Here is a 14,751-nt window from a genome sequence, read left to right as displayed (position 1 = left end):
CCATTCGTTTACAACAGCAATTAACTCCTGATCATTGACCGATGCCAAACATGGTTACCAACAAATTTAGCAGTGATAGCCAGTAGTGGCAATTTTGTTTCATTTTTTTGTTCAACATTTTCCTTGCTAAATTCGACTTGACATGTTGGTTGGACATGTTATCACTTTCTGACGGCTAACCACTGTGAGGGTAAATATCTCACAATATTTCTGGGAGTAATTGGATTTTTGTAAGGTCCACATACACTCTGGGCCTACATGTTAATAACCCTGAATGGCTATAATACTGCAATATAAATTCCTATCCAGTGTAAAATCAGCAGGGAAGATTAAAAAATTGAAAGTCCAATGAAGGTTCCCTGGATAGCTACAAGTGTGTATACATGTACATATACATGTACGTGGATTGGGGAGTTAGGCCTAATACCATGTACATGTGCATGTATGTACATATATACTTGCTTCACCGTAAATTCAGTGTGAGAGTCGAAAAGGTTAATACTAGACCAGTCTACATAAAATGAGTCACAGAAAAAAACCTGAAGGGGCAAGACCATTCTGTAATGAATTGATATCAGATTTTATTTCCCTTTGAAAAAGCGCTTCCCGAAGTACCGGTATAAATCCACAAAAGCCTGATTGTGTTGATGAACAACTTGGTCCAATGTGCATGTACCATACATTGGTTAGTCATGTATTTAGCTTCTGTACATTCATCCAGCTACAAATTGGGGTGAGTGGCAGGCTATTCTTACAACTGCCTTTATCATAACCTCATTGAGTTTTCAACATTATGAGGGTACCCACAGGGCTATTCAGCAACAGGCCTGATTAAGGGCCAAGTCCAAGTTCAGCACACAGTCCGCCTCTATGGACATCTCAGGCATTGTGTGTACTGTGTATGCAAAACAAAAGAGAGTTTAGCAAGTTTGGACATCAATACCTTTCTGCTAAATGTAGGTATACATGTATGTCATTGATTTGGCATGTGAGAGCTGTAGAATTTGAACTGTATTTTGTACAGTGATTGTGAGTGGCAGTAGCAGGAATTGAAAGATTGTACATGTATCTCCAACAACACTTTTTTAAAACTGAGGATGTTTCTTTTTAAAACCTGTTCTCTCTAGGCTCTGTACCCATCTTGCTATTAAATTTCCCCCAGAAGTCATCCCCTTTTCAACTTTCTGATACTTGTAAAAATAAGATTTTTTTTTATGGCCAGATAAGGAACTCTTTCCTTATCCCAGGTTAGACAGTTTCTTTCTCAGTCATTGCAACCACTGAAAATATTTCTGAGACTAATAATTTAATTTTGCACCCTATATCCCATGCTCTCCCCTCATGCCCTCAAGTGTGGACCATAACTCTCCCATTGATACAAATAGTAGACTTGAATATTTGTAGAAATACATTTGGATTTAATAACTTTTCCCCTAGTTTTTTACTTGCAGAGTGAACTTTGCAGTTGAAGCTTTTTCTAATTGAAAGTTACATCACAGTCTGTAGAAAGTTAAAAGGAAGGACTTCCACTTTTTTTTTTACTTACACGTTGACTTACATGTATATAATTATGTAATTTTTTCAATATTCTTGGACTTTCTTTACTGTAACTGTAATCTATCAGCTTGCGTTCCTGGAAACAAAAATGAAACAAACCACTGCATTAAATATGCATCCCTTTGTTAATACTTCATGTGTACATGTAGACGTATAACATGATCTGTTTTGTGCATATTCTTCTGTGAACAGAAGGATTCATAATACTGTTTCTTTAAATGTTGACATTTGATGCAGTAGCTCAGTTGTAACGCATGTTAAATGGATTACGGATGTTAAAAACATCAAACGTGATAGTATTGGAATATGGTACACGCACATGTATAAAGTTCACTCATTTTACACAATATACTTTATATCCGACACTATATCATATCAGACATTTCCAAAATTATTACAAGACTCGATCCTTTTTTGGTGGGATAGACATGCAGTGCAACTTGCATAAATTGTAAAAAAAAACCAGGTTTTGAAATAACATACATTTATTCAGTGTCTTTTTTTCCTTTCAGCCTTTATAGTCCCAAATCAAATTTGAATATGATTTTTACATACATGTACATGTACACCTCAGGGGGTTAGGGTTCTTCAGTACTTTAAAGAATTGCTGCAATTTACATGTATAAAGGTTTACTGCCTGGCCAGGGTGGATACATTTGTTGAAAATGGCCACATATGGCCTTGATTAGTTAGCTTTTTGTGATTGCAGTTTTGGTTTCCACGTAACCAGCCATCTTGCACATCAGCTGAGGTGGACCTTCTGGTGTGCACTTTTGTTAGAGGTGGACATGTACATGTACTGTATGATTCATATTACATGAATCAAAGTGCTGTAACCATTGCTTGGAATCTGGTGGTCATCAGGTGTTTAAAGTATACAGTGTATGCCAGTATATTTAAACTATTTAAAACCCCAAAGTCTAGTAATCCCCCCTAATCTTTTTCTATTGGTCTTTTGAAATTTCTGTATGCAGGATTTTATCAACCCAACCAATCACTTGAAGAGTATGGGCAGGTAACATTGAGTAACGAGTACAGCATTCCACTAAGACAAGCCAGCCTTCAATATTGCAGTCTGTGAATGGATGACAGATAACTTCATCATGAATCCAGTCTATAAGGTACTTCGTGTATGTGTGAAATTTGTGTTGTCGTGTGTTAGAGCTGAGTTAATTTGAATAATTCACTATTTGAATATTTGACCTTCAATTCGATCGAATATCCAAATAATCAGTCGTACCGACTGGCAGACTATTGATGAACAAACCATATACAAAATCAGTTGCAATAACGCACACAACTGTACATCATAATCTCTATAAAAGCTTTTCACGTCTAGGAGTATCTCCGGCCACAATGTAGCAAGATTTAGAGATGATCAATACTTCTTGTCCTGTTGAAAATTTCTATTCCTTCAAAATTTTTTAATGAATAATTTACTTTTGAATCATTTTGAGATTTCATTTCAATCTGCTGGAAACGAGCCTTTAAAGTGCAATTTTTCTCATTTAAACAATAGAAAATTATCCCTTCATTTTCATGAATTTTGCATTCGAATATTTAAATTAAAATAATGATATTCATATACTCGATACTTGATTGAATATCCAGATATTGGGATCTTTGGCACAGCCTTATCACATGTAGTACAAGCCCGCATAATTATGTGCTCACAAGTGTACATGTGTCACTAACTACAGAAAGTTTATACATGCACATGTATTTGCCGAACCAGTTTAACATACACACTGTACATATGTTCGGAAGATAATTCGGTTCAACCATTTTATTTGTGAACCCTTTCGTGTAAATTATTGAAATTAAAAAAGAAATAATCCTGTTGTCTTTTCTGTCTTCCAAAAACACTTCTGAACAGCCTTTTTTACGTTAAAATGATTGTATTGATTTGTCTTCCTACTTTCACTTGCAACGTTTGAAAAGAAACTTCCAGTTTTTTTACTAGTTCCCTTCGCATTTCGAAATGTGTGCAATAATGATCAATGTATTGAAGCAATGCTACACTGGTTCCTGCTGCACCGCCCCCACACTAAAGAAGGTGTGATGGAAATGCGGCAACCAGTTTACATGTATGTATTCTAGCCAAAATAGCATCATACACGCACGCAGCTGTACGACTGCATGTCGTAAAAACATCAGTGTTGCAAGAAGATTTCTGTAGGTTAATTCACAGAACTTGATCTCTTGTCTATGTATGTATTTTCCGTGTTCATGAATTTAATTAATTTAATCATTGTTCATACTTGAAGCGAGCATGTTTCCACAAAATTTCCTGCTGGACACAAGGTACCGGTATGTTGCCCACCTTTCTGGATGCATCACGCATGCTTACCATGTACAAACATTATTGGCCCATTTATCGTCATGATTTTCTTACTAGTGTTGCACACAGATATTTTTACATTGATTAAGGCAATTTGTATCACCTTTTGGGGCAATTGTTGGTAGCTTTCATCCCTGTCAATTAGCACAAAGCTATTGAAACCAGCCCTCCCAAAGAAAAACCTCCTGACCTATATGTTCCGACCCTATTTTTGAGAGGCATGTAATCGGAAGCAAAACCTAAATTGAAAATGAGTTTAACTGAGACACAGAGGTGCATTTTGAAGGTTTGTATTAAAATACATGTAGATTAATTGCAACTACATGTACATGTACCATTTAACAAAAACGTTGCATGACAGTCCAAATTCCTGTCATTATTATGGGGGGGGACATTGATGTTCACTGAAGAAATGGTATTGTTGGTTAAAAGCTAATGGATTCCAATTCAGTAAAATGGGTAGATCTGCAAAATTTGAGCTGTTATGCCAAATGCATTATTTAAATGATTTATGTTTGCAGTTTGTTAGTTTCCCCCGGGTAGAGACATATATTCTGCATTATTGTTTGCCTGCTGGCATTGCCATCAATTATTCTTGGCAGAAGTGTGACACAATACATGTACATTCTTGAAAAGAAGGTTCTGACATTACATTAATTGAGGTATTTGCACACATTGTGAAATGGGATGAGTTCATATTTTCAGTTTATTGAAATTTGTTCTATTTATGCCTGTGGCATAAATTGGATGTATGAATGGAGCTTACTGACTTACCTGTATGCATACATGTAGGCTTACTAGAAATGTACAATGTTCATGCAGCTGTAGCTGGCTCTGTAATGTACAGTGTATTGTGTGGGTGGTTTTGTGTATTGTGTGGAAGCTATTTTATGGATGGGACGCAGGCAATGGGAACATTATATTTCATGATGACACCGCACAAAGATTCAGTGTTAGTCATTTTTACAAAAAACTGCAGTCCAGTAGCAACATGTTGATATTTAATTCCCTTGCATGTTTTATTATTATTATTAACTCTCCTGGTTATGAAACTAAGGATTCCTCAAAAGTGTCCAGGGCACTAAAGCTAGCAAGCCTGAAGAAACCTGTAGAGAGGAGACAATGAAAACAATTTTAGAGGTGGAGACAGCACAGCACCGCATTATAAAACTTCTCCTGACTCCTTTGTACTTAATACGTGTAAGTGCCCACATCGTTATTTTTTGTGACAGTACATGTACACATGTGGACATGTCCATCCATAAACTGCAGTCATTTTTGTCATTTGCCCTATATACAATGCAAGTAGGACACATTTGAATGAGGCTGAAAGTCAGTCTGGATTCATGCAAGTAAAATCAGTTTTGGTAGAAACAGGGAACATTTTGACCACACACCATAACTACCTGAGTAGCATGGTAAATGACTAATTGCTAGTGTGTGCTGTGCCACTGCAGGGTACACACTTTGGACATCGGCAATGCACTGTGCCACATTCAACATGTTCAAGCAGTCCAGCGACCATGCGTGGAAAATTAACGTTCTACTACTGAAAAAAACACCGAAAGAATGTTCACAGGAAATTGTTTAAAAAGAACTAATTGATGATGGTACTGTCCAGACTACTTTTACATGTACATGTATGTTGCTCTGTGGTTCAAGGTATTTGAGCAACTTACCAATTACTGATTTTGTCCCAACATCTTGGCACAGCAATACCACTTTTGTTTGGACCACAAATGGTGCATACTTTTTTCATGGTCTTCCACGTAGTGGGCCACATTGCGTGGTCTCCAAGCATGGCCGAATTCAGCATTTTTACCCTTTCGTAACCCATTTTTACCTGGCAGGGTGGCTATGTTGGACCACAAAGTGAAGCCTTACCTCAAAAATATAACCTTAAGAACAGATTCTTGTTTTGTGTTCAACTTCCAACTTTACTGTAATGTTCCCTCAAATTCAAGTGTATGACATATGGTCCCACCCTTCAAGTATTGCAATACACAGTTTTGTGTCACAAAACCGTATCATGGACTTTCAGTACTGCAGTTATCAATGCATCATTGAATCGTTACGCCCCTATAAAAATTAGGAAACAGAACTCCCAAACCCTTTTCCCTCAGCCAGCTTTGCTCATGCACAAATGACAAAGTCCTGTAAATGGGAAAAGAGGATTGAGAATAAAATGAATGAATACTGGACGGAAAATGCAGCTCCTTCCCCCATAAATTTGAAGCTGTGATTGTACGATGTACACATGACCCTAGCCTTGTGGGATGGGATGCTGAGTGAAATCTTCTGTTGATGAAATTTCATATACGAACAAAATAAAATGTGTTTCAAGTACGTGTGCATGTACATGCAGATATGAATAACAACAAACGGATTATTGAGAGATGCGTGTATCTCTGTAGTATTCTTGCTATTGGTACATGTACATGGATTTGGGTGCTAGTGGTAACTTCTGCTGAGATTATTACCATCAAAAGTGCCCCTGCAGTTTCTTTTGAAAAAAGGAGATTGTTTGGTGAAAAAAATATTGTAGAAATATACATGTATGGTACATGGAGGCCAGGATTAGCTCCCTGGGTTCGAGGGCTTCCATCTGAGGGCAGAACTGTTAAAATTATGGATGAAAAAAGATTCTAGGTATCCAAAAAAGTAGAGGGCTGGAAATGGCATTGAGCAGGTTTGGAAACTACATGTATCGGGGGGGGGTTATTTGGTGTTAATTTAATTAAAAATTGAATTGGCCAAATCACCAAATCATAAAGAAATAGAAAGACAAGGGACAAGACAACAATTTAATTTTTGTTTGAGAAACTCCAGTAATATTGGCTGGCTTATTATTTAGCCCGGAACTTCATTAATTTTGCATTGTTGAGTGGGGTTTAAATTTGTGCTCTGCACCCCATTTGCACTTATGCTTATTGGATCAGTTGAGGGCGCTATCACCTATCTGACCATTAGGTGGCACTCATATTAAGTCTTGTTAAAAGTGTTTACGAAGTTCACTGTCAACATTGAAAATACATTTCCCAGGTTGTTACTTGGCCTTGGGATTATGAATGGTAACTCCCTTATAGTTTTTTTAAGAATAGTCCCAAATGGTATTCCTCAAAATCATTTGCTCTGCACGAACCAAATAACACATTCATGTACGTATACATACAGGCATACATGTCCTTTATTTTTCAAGGAGCATTGGTGTCATCAAGCCCATGTAAAGTGAGAATTGAAGGGTTGTACCCTGCCCAATCCCGCAGAATGCTTAACCTATGCTGCCAGATTTAACTTGAAGTTGCATGACGTATTCTCGGGGGATTTTCAAGATTTTCTGTTTCCAAACTTCTTAAAAATTCACAACTTCATTTACTGGACATTTACACCCACACAAATGGCTGCTGGTGGCTACTCTAATCTGACAGGCAACATCTATTGATGCCTGAGTATTTCAGCCAGGCCTGCCACCTTGTAAAGAGTGCCCAGATTGTGCGGTGTTATGTAATTTTCTTCTGTTCCAAAACTGGCCCAGTGCACTGCCAGCGCCTTTTCAAATGTGGACCGGATTAGTGTGCAGCTGGATTGAAGCTCATCCCTGGAGTGCTGTGTGTCTCTGGTGGTAATCCGCTCATGCTGAATGCCACAAACAGTGGTATAATCATTCAAAACAATGATGGATTTCCTCCGCAATTGACAACTGAAAAAATGTTGGGGATTCCCACCAGCCCTGTCTTTTGTTCTTAGTATGGTCTTTTGTTACAAGGCCAAACTCCTTTGTCCAATTTGGAGCACCCCAGCTTTGCATATAAAGCCAAGATCTCCAGTTCCAGGCACCCCAGCATGAAGTGGTTAAGAAGCTGCTGAATGAGAGGATTAGGGTAAATCACTGCACCAAACCTACATACCGGTATGTACTGTATGTATCCTGGGTTCCCTTCAGAATGAAACCAACCAACATGGTAAATATGGTCATGATACTCTCAAGTAATGACCATTACGATGGTTTGTATGGTAAGCTAAGGGTAATAAGCTGCCAGTTGATACATTAGATGGCTTTCTGATCATCTGTCACTGACTCTAAAATGTCTTGGGACCACTTATGAAATCTTTTCTCAAGTTTTACAGGGTATGTACATGTAGCTTGGCTGGGCATCATGATGGCTTGATTGGATTACAAATGAAGCTATGTTGTTAGGTAATGCAGTGTTTGGTTCAAGAGAAGTGTAATAGACTGAGAAAGGGTAGCATTAAGAGACTAAGAGTTTTTGGTACAGTGGAATGCCACTATAACAAACACTATGGGGTCCACACAAAATGTTCAGTAAAGCGGTTGTTCGGTATAGCGATTTTTAGTCACAAATCAGATGCTCACAATCATTCTGAACACCAGCCCATTCAAATGTGTAGCAGCTCGCACCGTAAAACTTTTGCCAACACGCAAAAATTGAAAGTTAAAAACAAAGAACATTTAAATTCTGGCATCTTGTTAAATGAATGTTCATCTCCTGTCACGTTTCAGCTTTCGGGTAGTCCTCAATGAAAGTAGAATTGCAAAATGAAATCATGTTTTCCTTGAGGCATCGCCTAAAATCATATGCCACATGTACGGTTACATTTGTTCCTGTTGGTAAAATGGCACTTTCATTAATGGACAATTTTTGAAAGCATTTTTGAAATGATTGAAATAGCAAGATATTTATTGAAAAATATCTGCAAGTTAAGTAAGAGATGTCATGGTCTGCTGCATATGTCATTTTCTGTTTTGGTTATTTTTTAGGTTAAGTCTTGTGGCTTTGTAGCGAGTTTTCCTGCACAGGGTCACCAGTCACCAGTGTCTGAAGGTTGCATGATGTACATGTACTCGGTAGATGGTCTACTGGACATGACCACTTGTAGACAGACACAGACTGCATGCAATGTGCACGTACTGTAGGCTACCTACGAACGATACAGACTGTGCCATGTGTTGGCCGTTGTTCCATCGTGAGAGCAATTTTTCTCAACTCTAAGTTGTTATCATCAGTTCAAAATATGTTTCTTTTATTGTAAAAAAATTTTTAATGTTCGGTAAAAGTTCACAGAAAATCCGGGAGCCAAGGGTGATGTTCAGTGTCCCCGAATGTTCGGTATAGCAGTGTTGTTTATAGCGGTGTTTCACTGAATAGAAATTTCAATAGACAATCTGTGCACTGCTATTGATGGTTCAGGGACCTGCAATTATGGAGCCTGCTGTGTTGTGTGGCCTCAATATACATGTAAGGACAGCAAAAGTCTTCTTCTGAGGCAGGGTAACACTTATACCAGCCATTGGCACATTGCAGACCCAAAGTGATGACAGTTAATCAAACTCTCTTTGCAAACATGTTATTGCAGGAACTTTTTACAGTATGCAAGTACATGTACACATGTACACTCAGACACCAGGTTCTGCTGTTCAGCATCATGCATGTACCACATGTAGGCCTAACATGAAACTGAAGTGAATACCTTTTTAGACTGCTTCACTCCAGATGACGTACGGTGTAAACATGCAGGGATTCCTTGTATCATAACTTGGATGTTTAACAAATTCTGGATGCAGTGGTAGATGACGTCTGCAATATATACTCATCACCTTGCTGTAAACTGATACCCATTGAGTTTGTACACACACATGCTCAAACTACATATACATGTACTGTAGGCTACATGTGGTCCATGGATGTTGAATGTGAGTGAGGCCCTCAAGTACCCATGGGCTTCAGGCTCTGGCTGAGTGCTGTAGCAAATATTGCTTGGTAACATAATTGTCTCAGAGTTTTAAAAAGTGACGGTGTGATAAGATATTTTTCACAAATCTCCAACAAGTTGAATTACATGTACATGTACTGACCACCAGCGGTCAGCATTTGTAAAATCTGATTGTATAAGACCTTTTGCATGGATCATGCAACCTCAGTCCTTCAAAATCAGCCTACACTTCCGTGTCAAAATTGGATACAACCTCAACCTTCCAAAATCTTTCATTATTTCTTGTGTGTGTTCCTTGGAGGGGTGACCACTTCCTAAGTCCTCCAAAATCTTTCATTATTTCTTGTGTGTGTTCCTTGGAGGGGTGACCACTGCCTCAGTCCTCCAAAATCTTTCATTGTTTCTTGTGTGTGTTCCTTGGAGGGGGGACCACTTCCTAAGTCCTCCAAAATCTGTCATTATTTCTTGTGTGTGTTCCTTGGAGGGGGGACCACTTCCTAAGTCCTCCAAAATCTTTCATTGTTTCTTGTGTGTGTACCTTGGAGGGGTGACCACTTCCTCAGTCCTCCAAAATCTTTCATCGTTTCTTGTGTGTGTTCCTTGGAGGGGTGACCTCTGCCTAAGTCCTCCAAAATCTTTCATCGTTTCTTGTGTGTGTTCCTTGGAGGGGTGACCTCTGCCTCGGTCCTCCAAAATCTTTCAATGTTTCTTGTGTGTGTACCTTGGAGGGGTGACCACTTCCTCAGTCCTCCAAAATCTTTCATCGTTTCTTGTGTGTGTTCCTTGGAGGGGTGACCACTGCCTCAGTCCTCCAAAATCTTTCATTGTTTCTTGTGTGTGTTCCTTGGAGGGGTGACCACTGCCTAAGTCCTCCAAAATCTTTCATTGTTTCTTGTGTGTGTTCCTTGGAGGGGTGACCACTGCCTCAGTCCTCCAAAATCTTTCATTATTTCTTGTGTGTGTTCCTTGGAGGGGGGACCACTTCCTCAGTCCTCCAAAATCTTTCATTATTTCTTGTGTGTGTTCCTTGGAGGGGTGACCACTGCCTCAGTCCTCCAAAATCTGTCATTATTTCTTGTGTGTTCCTTGGAAGGGTGACCACTTCCTCAGTCCTTGAGAATATTCCAGCAGTAAACACAGGATAGGATTGTTCAGGTCACAAACATAAAATTATTGGCAGCAAGCTTAAAGAGGCAATAAAAAGAAACCCTTCCCCAATTATTACCTTTATACAACAGGTTACAAGACCACCTTCCAAAATCAACAGAACAGTTTTCCCATTTACGATCGAAAAAATGTAAAGAAAATGGGCTCCCGTGAGACCCTTCTTTGCCATTTTCAGAAATGCTTATTATGTATTGATGATATGTTGGTGACCCCAAAATGTTAGGTGGAGCTGTAAACAGATCATGTGTAGGGTACTTGTCTATATGCCAGTCTTGCAGCAGAGGGATGCTCAAAATGCAGTGTTCTTGCATCGTTCTTATCCACTCCTTTAATTGTGCTATCCATCAAGTTCAAGTGCATGATTATTTGGGATTGTGTCATAAAATAAAACATACCCTTGTCTTTTGTAAAGTTTATAGTTTCGGACAGGAATCTCATAAACTAAAATTTGGTGTTCTCCAGGTTTCCATGCAGTAAACATGTTGAATTGATTGTCCCCAGACAGTGTTCAACACAATAAGGGTGGATTTAAACCTTTCCACTTGTCACAGATATGGTACATTGTAAGTAATATGCCAAGAAGTTTGGGCGGACAGCTTAGAAAATTATCCAGCATCTTCAGGAGCAAAGTGAATTTAGGAAAGCGATGAATCAGCGTTGCCAACTGCTTGTGTTGTGGTGCACCTGTGGTCATGGCTGGGCCACCACCAGGTTTCGAACCACAAACCCACAACGTGGACAGTTTCTGTGCTGTTATCATTATCATAAATGAGTAAATTATAGTTGCTGTCATAGGAATCAAATCCACTCACTTTCAGTGTAAGAATCTGAAATGTGTTTCCTACTTTTGCCGTGACACATTTACTGTTGTACGTATGGCAAACACTGACTGTTATTCTCCATAGTGTTTAGTTTGTTGCAACTGCACGTTAACTAGGCTTGGGCGGTATTGCCTTTTTCGATACCGCGTTATCCATGAAAAAAATACCGCAGTATTTACTAATACTGCGGTATTTGTTGCAGAAGGCAATAACGTCATCAAAAAGCAGCGGCGATGCTGGCATTCAAAGGCAAACCACAAACAACACTAGGGACCAGCATAAAAAAGGGTTTTTAACGACACAAAACCCCCTAAGTTAAAACCCCCCTAATAGTTAATAACTATTATAATTTATCTGTCCATTTGATGTCAAATAAAAATTATTTTTTAAAAAGAGGACGGCGTTTTAAATACCGATTTGTTGCTCCGCGATTCCTTTATCTGTGTGGTCACTCGTACATGTTTTATTCCTCCATGCTCGTACGGTGTCAAGATCTGCACATGTGCTGCAGTCAAGTTGATACTCGCTGAGTTATTGTAATGATTACGTGCGGGTCACCAGTGGCTGCTCCTTTTAGCTGAGACCTAACACTGCGCATGTGCAATGGTAAGGTGGCTTTCAGAAAACTCTGCGACGCGTCAGTCGACTCTTATTATGAAATCGGTTGTAACAAAATTTCGATTACAAGCACAAATCTGTGGTCCAGGTGAAAACATGCATATTTCTATGGGGAGAAAATATGTTTTCGAAATAGCGTTGTACAAAATTCCTGGTACAACGAAAGGTTTTCGTGACTCCGTTGCCTGAAAAACCATTCTTGACAACCCAGTCATAAAGCGTTTGCGAATCGCGGTGTTGAAAACGTGTGTGGTGCACCACACTGGTTCCCGCTGAGCCGAACCGTTGCCAATGAAGGCATGATGGAAATGCGGTAAGCAGTCAATCTACAGATTCTGCCAAAAAGGGTCGTACGTTCCACTACATTGAATGCAGCTCTATAGTTGCAAGTCAAAAAACACTGCCGTCACAAATTTTTCCGCAGGTTCATTCATAAAAAAAAAATGATCTTATGTTTATGTTTGTGTTTTCTGTGTTGATGAATTTAATTTGAAGTTGTACTGCTTGTACTCAAGTGAGCGTGCTTCCACAAAATGTCCAGTCGTGCAACACAAGGCTTATCGCACGCATGCTTACAACGCGATATACAGACATTGGTTGCCAGATTCCTGTCGTCATGACATGCATAGTGCACGATTAAAAAATCCATGATATTTTACATTCATTACACAAACGCCAAAACAAAAATTCCCATCCCATTTCCGATAAAATACGCCCCAAATAAGTTCACATGACTATTCTCGTATCTCAAGAGTCCAAATAATCGCCCAACACTGAATTATTCATATTGCTGCAAAGAGATCTAGCGTGCCCGCCAATGAGACTGTGTGCTTTCATGACGTACATTTGGCAAGACACAGCTATCCAATCGCAGTACTCGTTCATGACATTCTGCTTCTTCAGCGACCATCTCGCACGCGGGCGCGACCAGCTAAGAGTAAGATTTTAGGTTCATGCAGCCTAGCCCTAACAGTCCTTAGTCCTTTACCTGTTGGAGGACTGAGGACTGTTAGGGTTAAGGATTAATGTCTAATATTGTGTGTTTTCTACACATCATTAAAAGTCCCCATGTTACTGCATTTGGGAAGCAATGATGCCAGCTTATCTTCATGCATACATGGAAATACCCCCCCATTACATCATCAACTCAACACAAACACAAAATGTGACCTTTCATGTTTCTGAAATTGGCCCAGTTGGTTGTGGAAAGAAAATGCCTTTTACTTCTCTTAAAATTCAAGTCTTAAATTTCTGGCCAATGAATTCATTGTTCATTGGTTTTGAGTGACCAATCTATCTCAAACTCTAGATGTCAAAATATTTGAAGGCTTTTAAGTACCTCTTTAAACACTCTGAAGTCAGGATGTGCATTTTGTAAAGTTACTTACAGACCAATGATTTTGACACATTCTAATTTGCTCTATGTGGGAATGAGATGGCATGCTTTTAGTTACGACAGTCCTGTGGTGGAACTCATCATTTGTGCATTTTGCACAGATCATGCTAAACATGTATGACAAGCTGGTGCCACAATGTGTAGTCACTGCAAGTACACAGGGCATCCAAATGAAACAACCTTCATCCTTCCCAACCTGCCTCTTCTTTGCTGATTAGCGGATGATACACCTACACCATACATGTACTGATTCCAGAACTGACATTACAACGTAGTACAATTTTACATGTACATGTATGCAATCATCTTTTCCCATAGTAAAGCACGTACAGTTGCATACATGAACATGAATGTGTTTACAATTTACACAGTTCAACTTAAGACTCTACATTGCATAGTATCACATGTCATCGGCATAGAGATACAGCCTGCAAGCTGTCTTTGGCAGTGACAGGCTCTATACATGTACTTACATGTATACATCAGCATGCACAGATTTGTATTTTGTGAGAATTGAAAAGGATCACGACAGTTTGAGTTCTTTCCCATAAATAAAATGTTATTCTCAACAAAACATCTAATAGTACTCAGCACTCACCAGCGGTTACCTCACACTCGACGACGCTGAATAGAAAACCTTTAGGTAGAATGTGTGAGACACCAAGTAGACAATGTTGCACATAGTACGCTACAGGACTTTTGGAATTTGACCTCAAAAATATTCCAAGCAGCTTTTGTACAGTGTACGTGTAAGTGTACATGTACATGTACGATACGATATGTGCATGTTTCTTAGATTAAAGAGCACTGTGAACATTCCACTAAAAGTGTTCCATAATCCATCCATACAAGTTTCCATCTTAACATCAAGTCTTGCAAAAAATGCCTGTCAGTCTTTTTACGTGTACACTGGAACAATATAAGCTGTCTACATTTTCTAAAGCCCATATATAAAACACACGTAGCCCTACCATTTGGGTTGTGTGTATTGGTAGATCAAATATTGATTCACAAATAATGCCCCAAAAATTGTTTATTTGTAAACTTAAAATGCACTATGTACAGTGTAAACATGTTTGGTAATGGTGTGCCTACACTATCTGTATTTATATTCTTGA

At 38.9% G+C, this 14,751-nt stretch overlaps 1 protein-coding gene and 1 long non-coding RNA gene across 3 annotated transcripts in view; one reads left to right on the top strand and one right to left on the bottom strand.

The window, feature by feature from the left end:
• The window catches only part of LOC110986744 (electroneutral sodium bicarbonate exchanger 1-like), a 73,855-nt gene that overhangs the window by 1,327 nt on the left and 57,777 nt on the right, over window positions 1–14,751 (top strand). For both annotated transcript variants that reach the window (XM_022248935.2, XM_022248943.2), the window contains exon 2: window positions 2,532–2,678. In XM_022248935.2, the coding sequence (XP_022104627.2) occupies window positions 2,643–2,678 (36 nt within the window). In that variant the 5' untranslated portion in view covers window positions 2,532–2,642. The remainder of the gene's footprint in view (window positions 1–2,531; window positions 2,679–14,751) is intronic.
• Window positions 553–14,569, bottom strand: LOC110986772 (uncharacterized). The gene is made up of 3 exons (XR_002599189.2): window positions 14,232–14,569; window positions 1,559–1,633; window positions 553–895 (listed from the first exon to the last, which is right to left on the bottom strand). It is a non-coding gene; the product is annotated as an uncharacterized LOC110986772 (long non-coding RNA).

The sequence above is a fragment of the Acanthaster planci genome, linkage group LG03, assembly GCF_054643075.1.
Source record: "Acanthaster planci isolate LZ-2023a linkage group LG03, COTS_SCS, whole genome shotgun sequence".
Taxonomy (NCBI): domain Eukaryota; kingdom Metazoa; phylum Echinodermata; class Asteroidea; order Valvatida; family Acanthasteridae; genus Acanthaster; species Acanthaster planci.
Note: the sequence above shows the minus strand (reverse complement) of the source record. Positions and strands in the feature narration are given on the sequence as shown.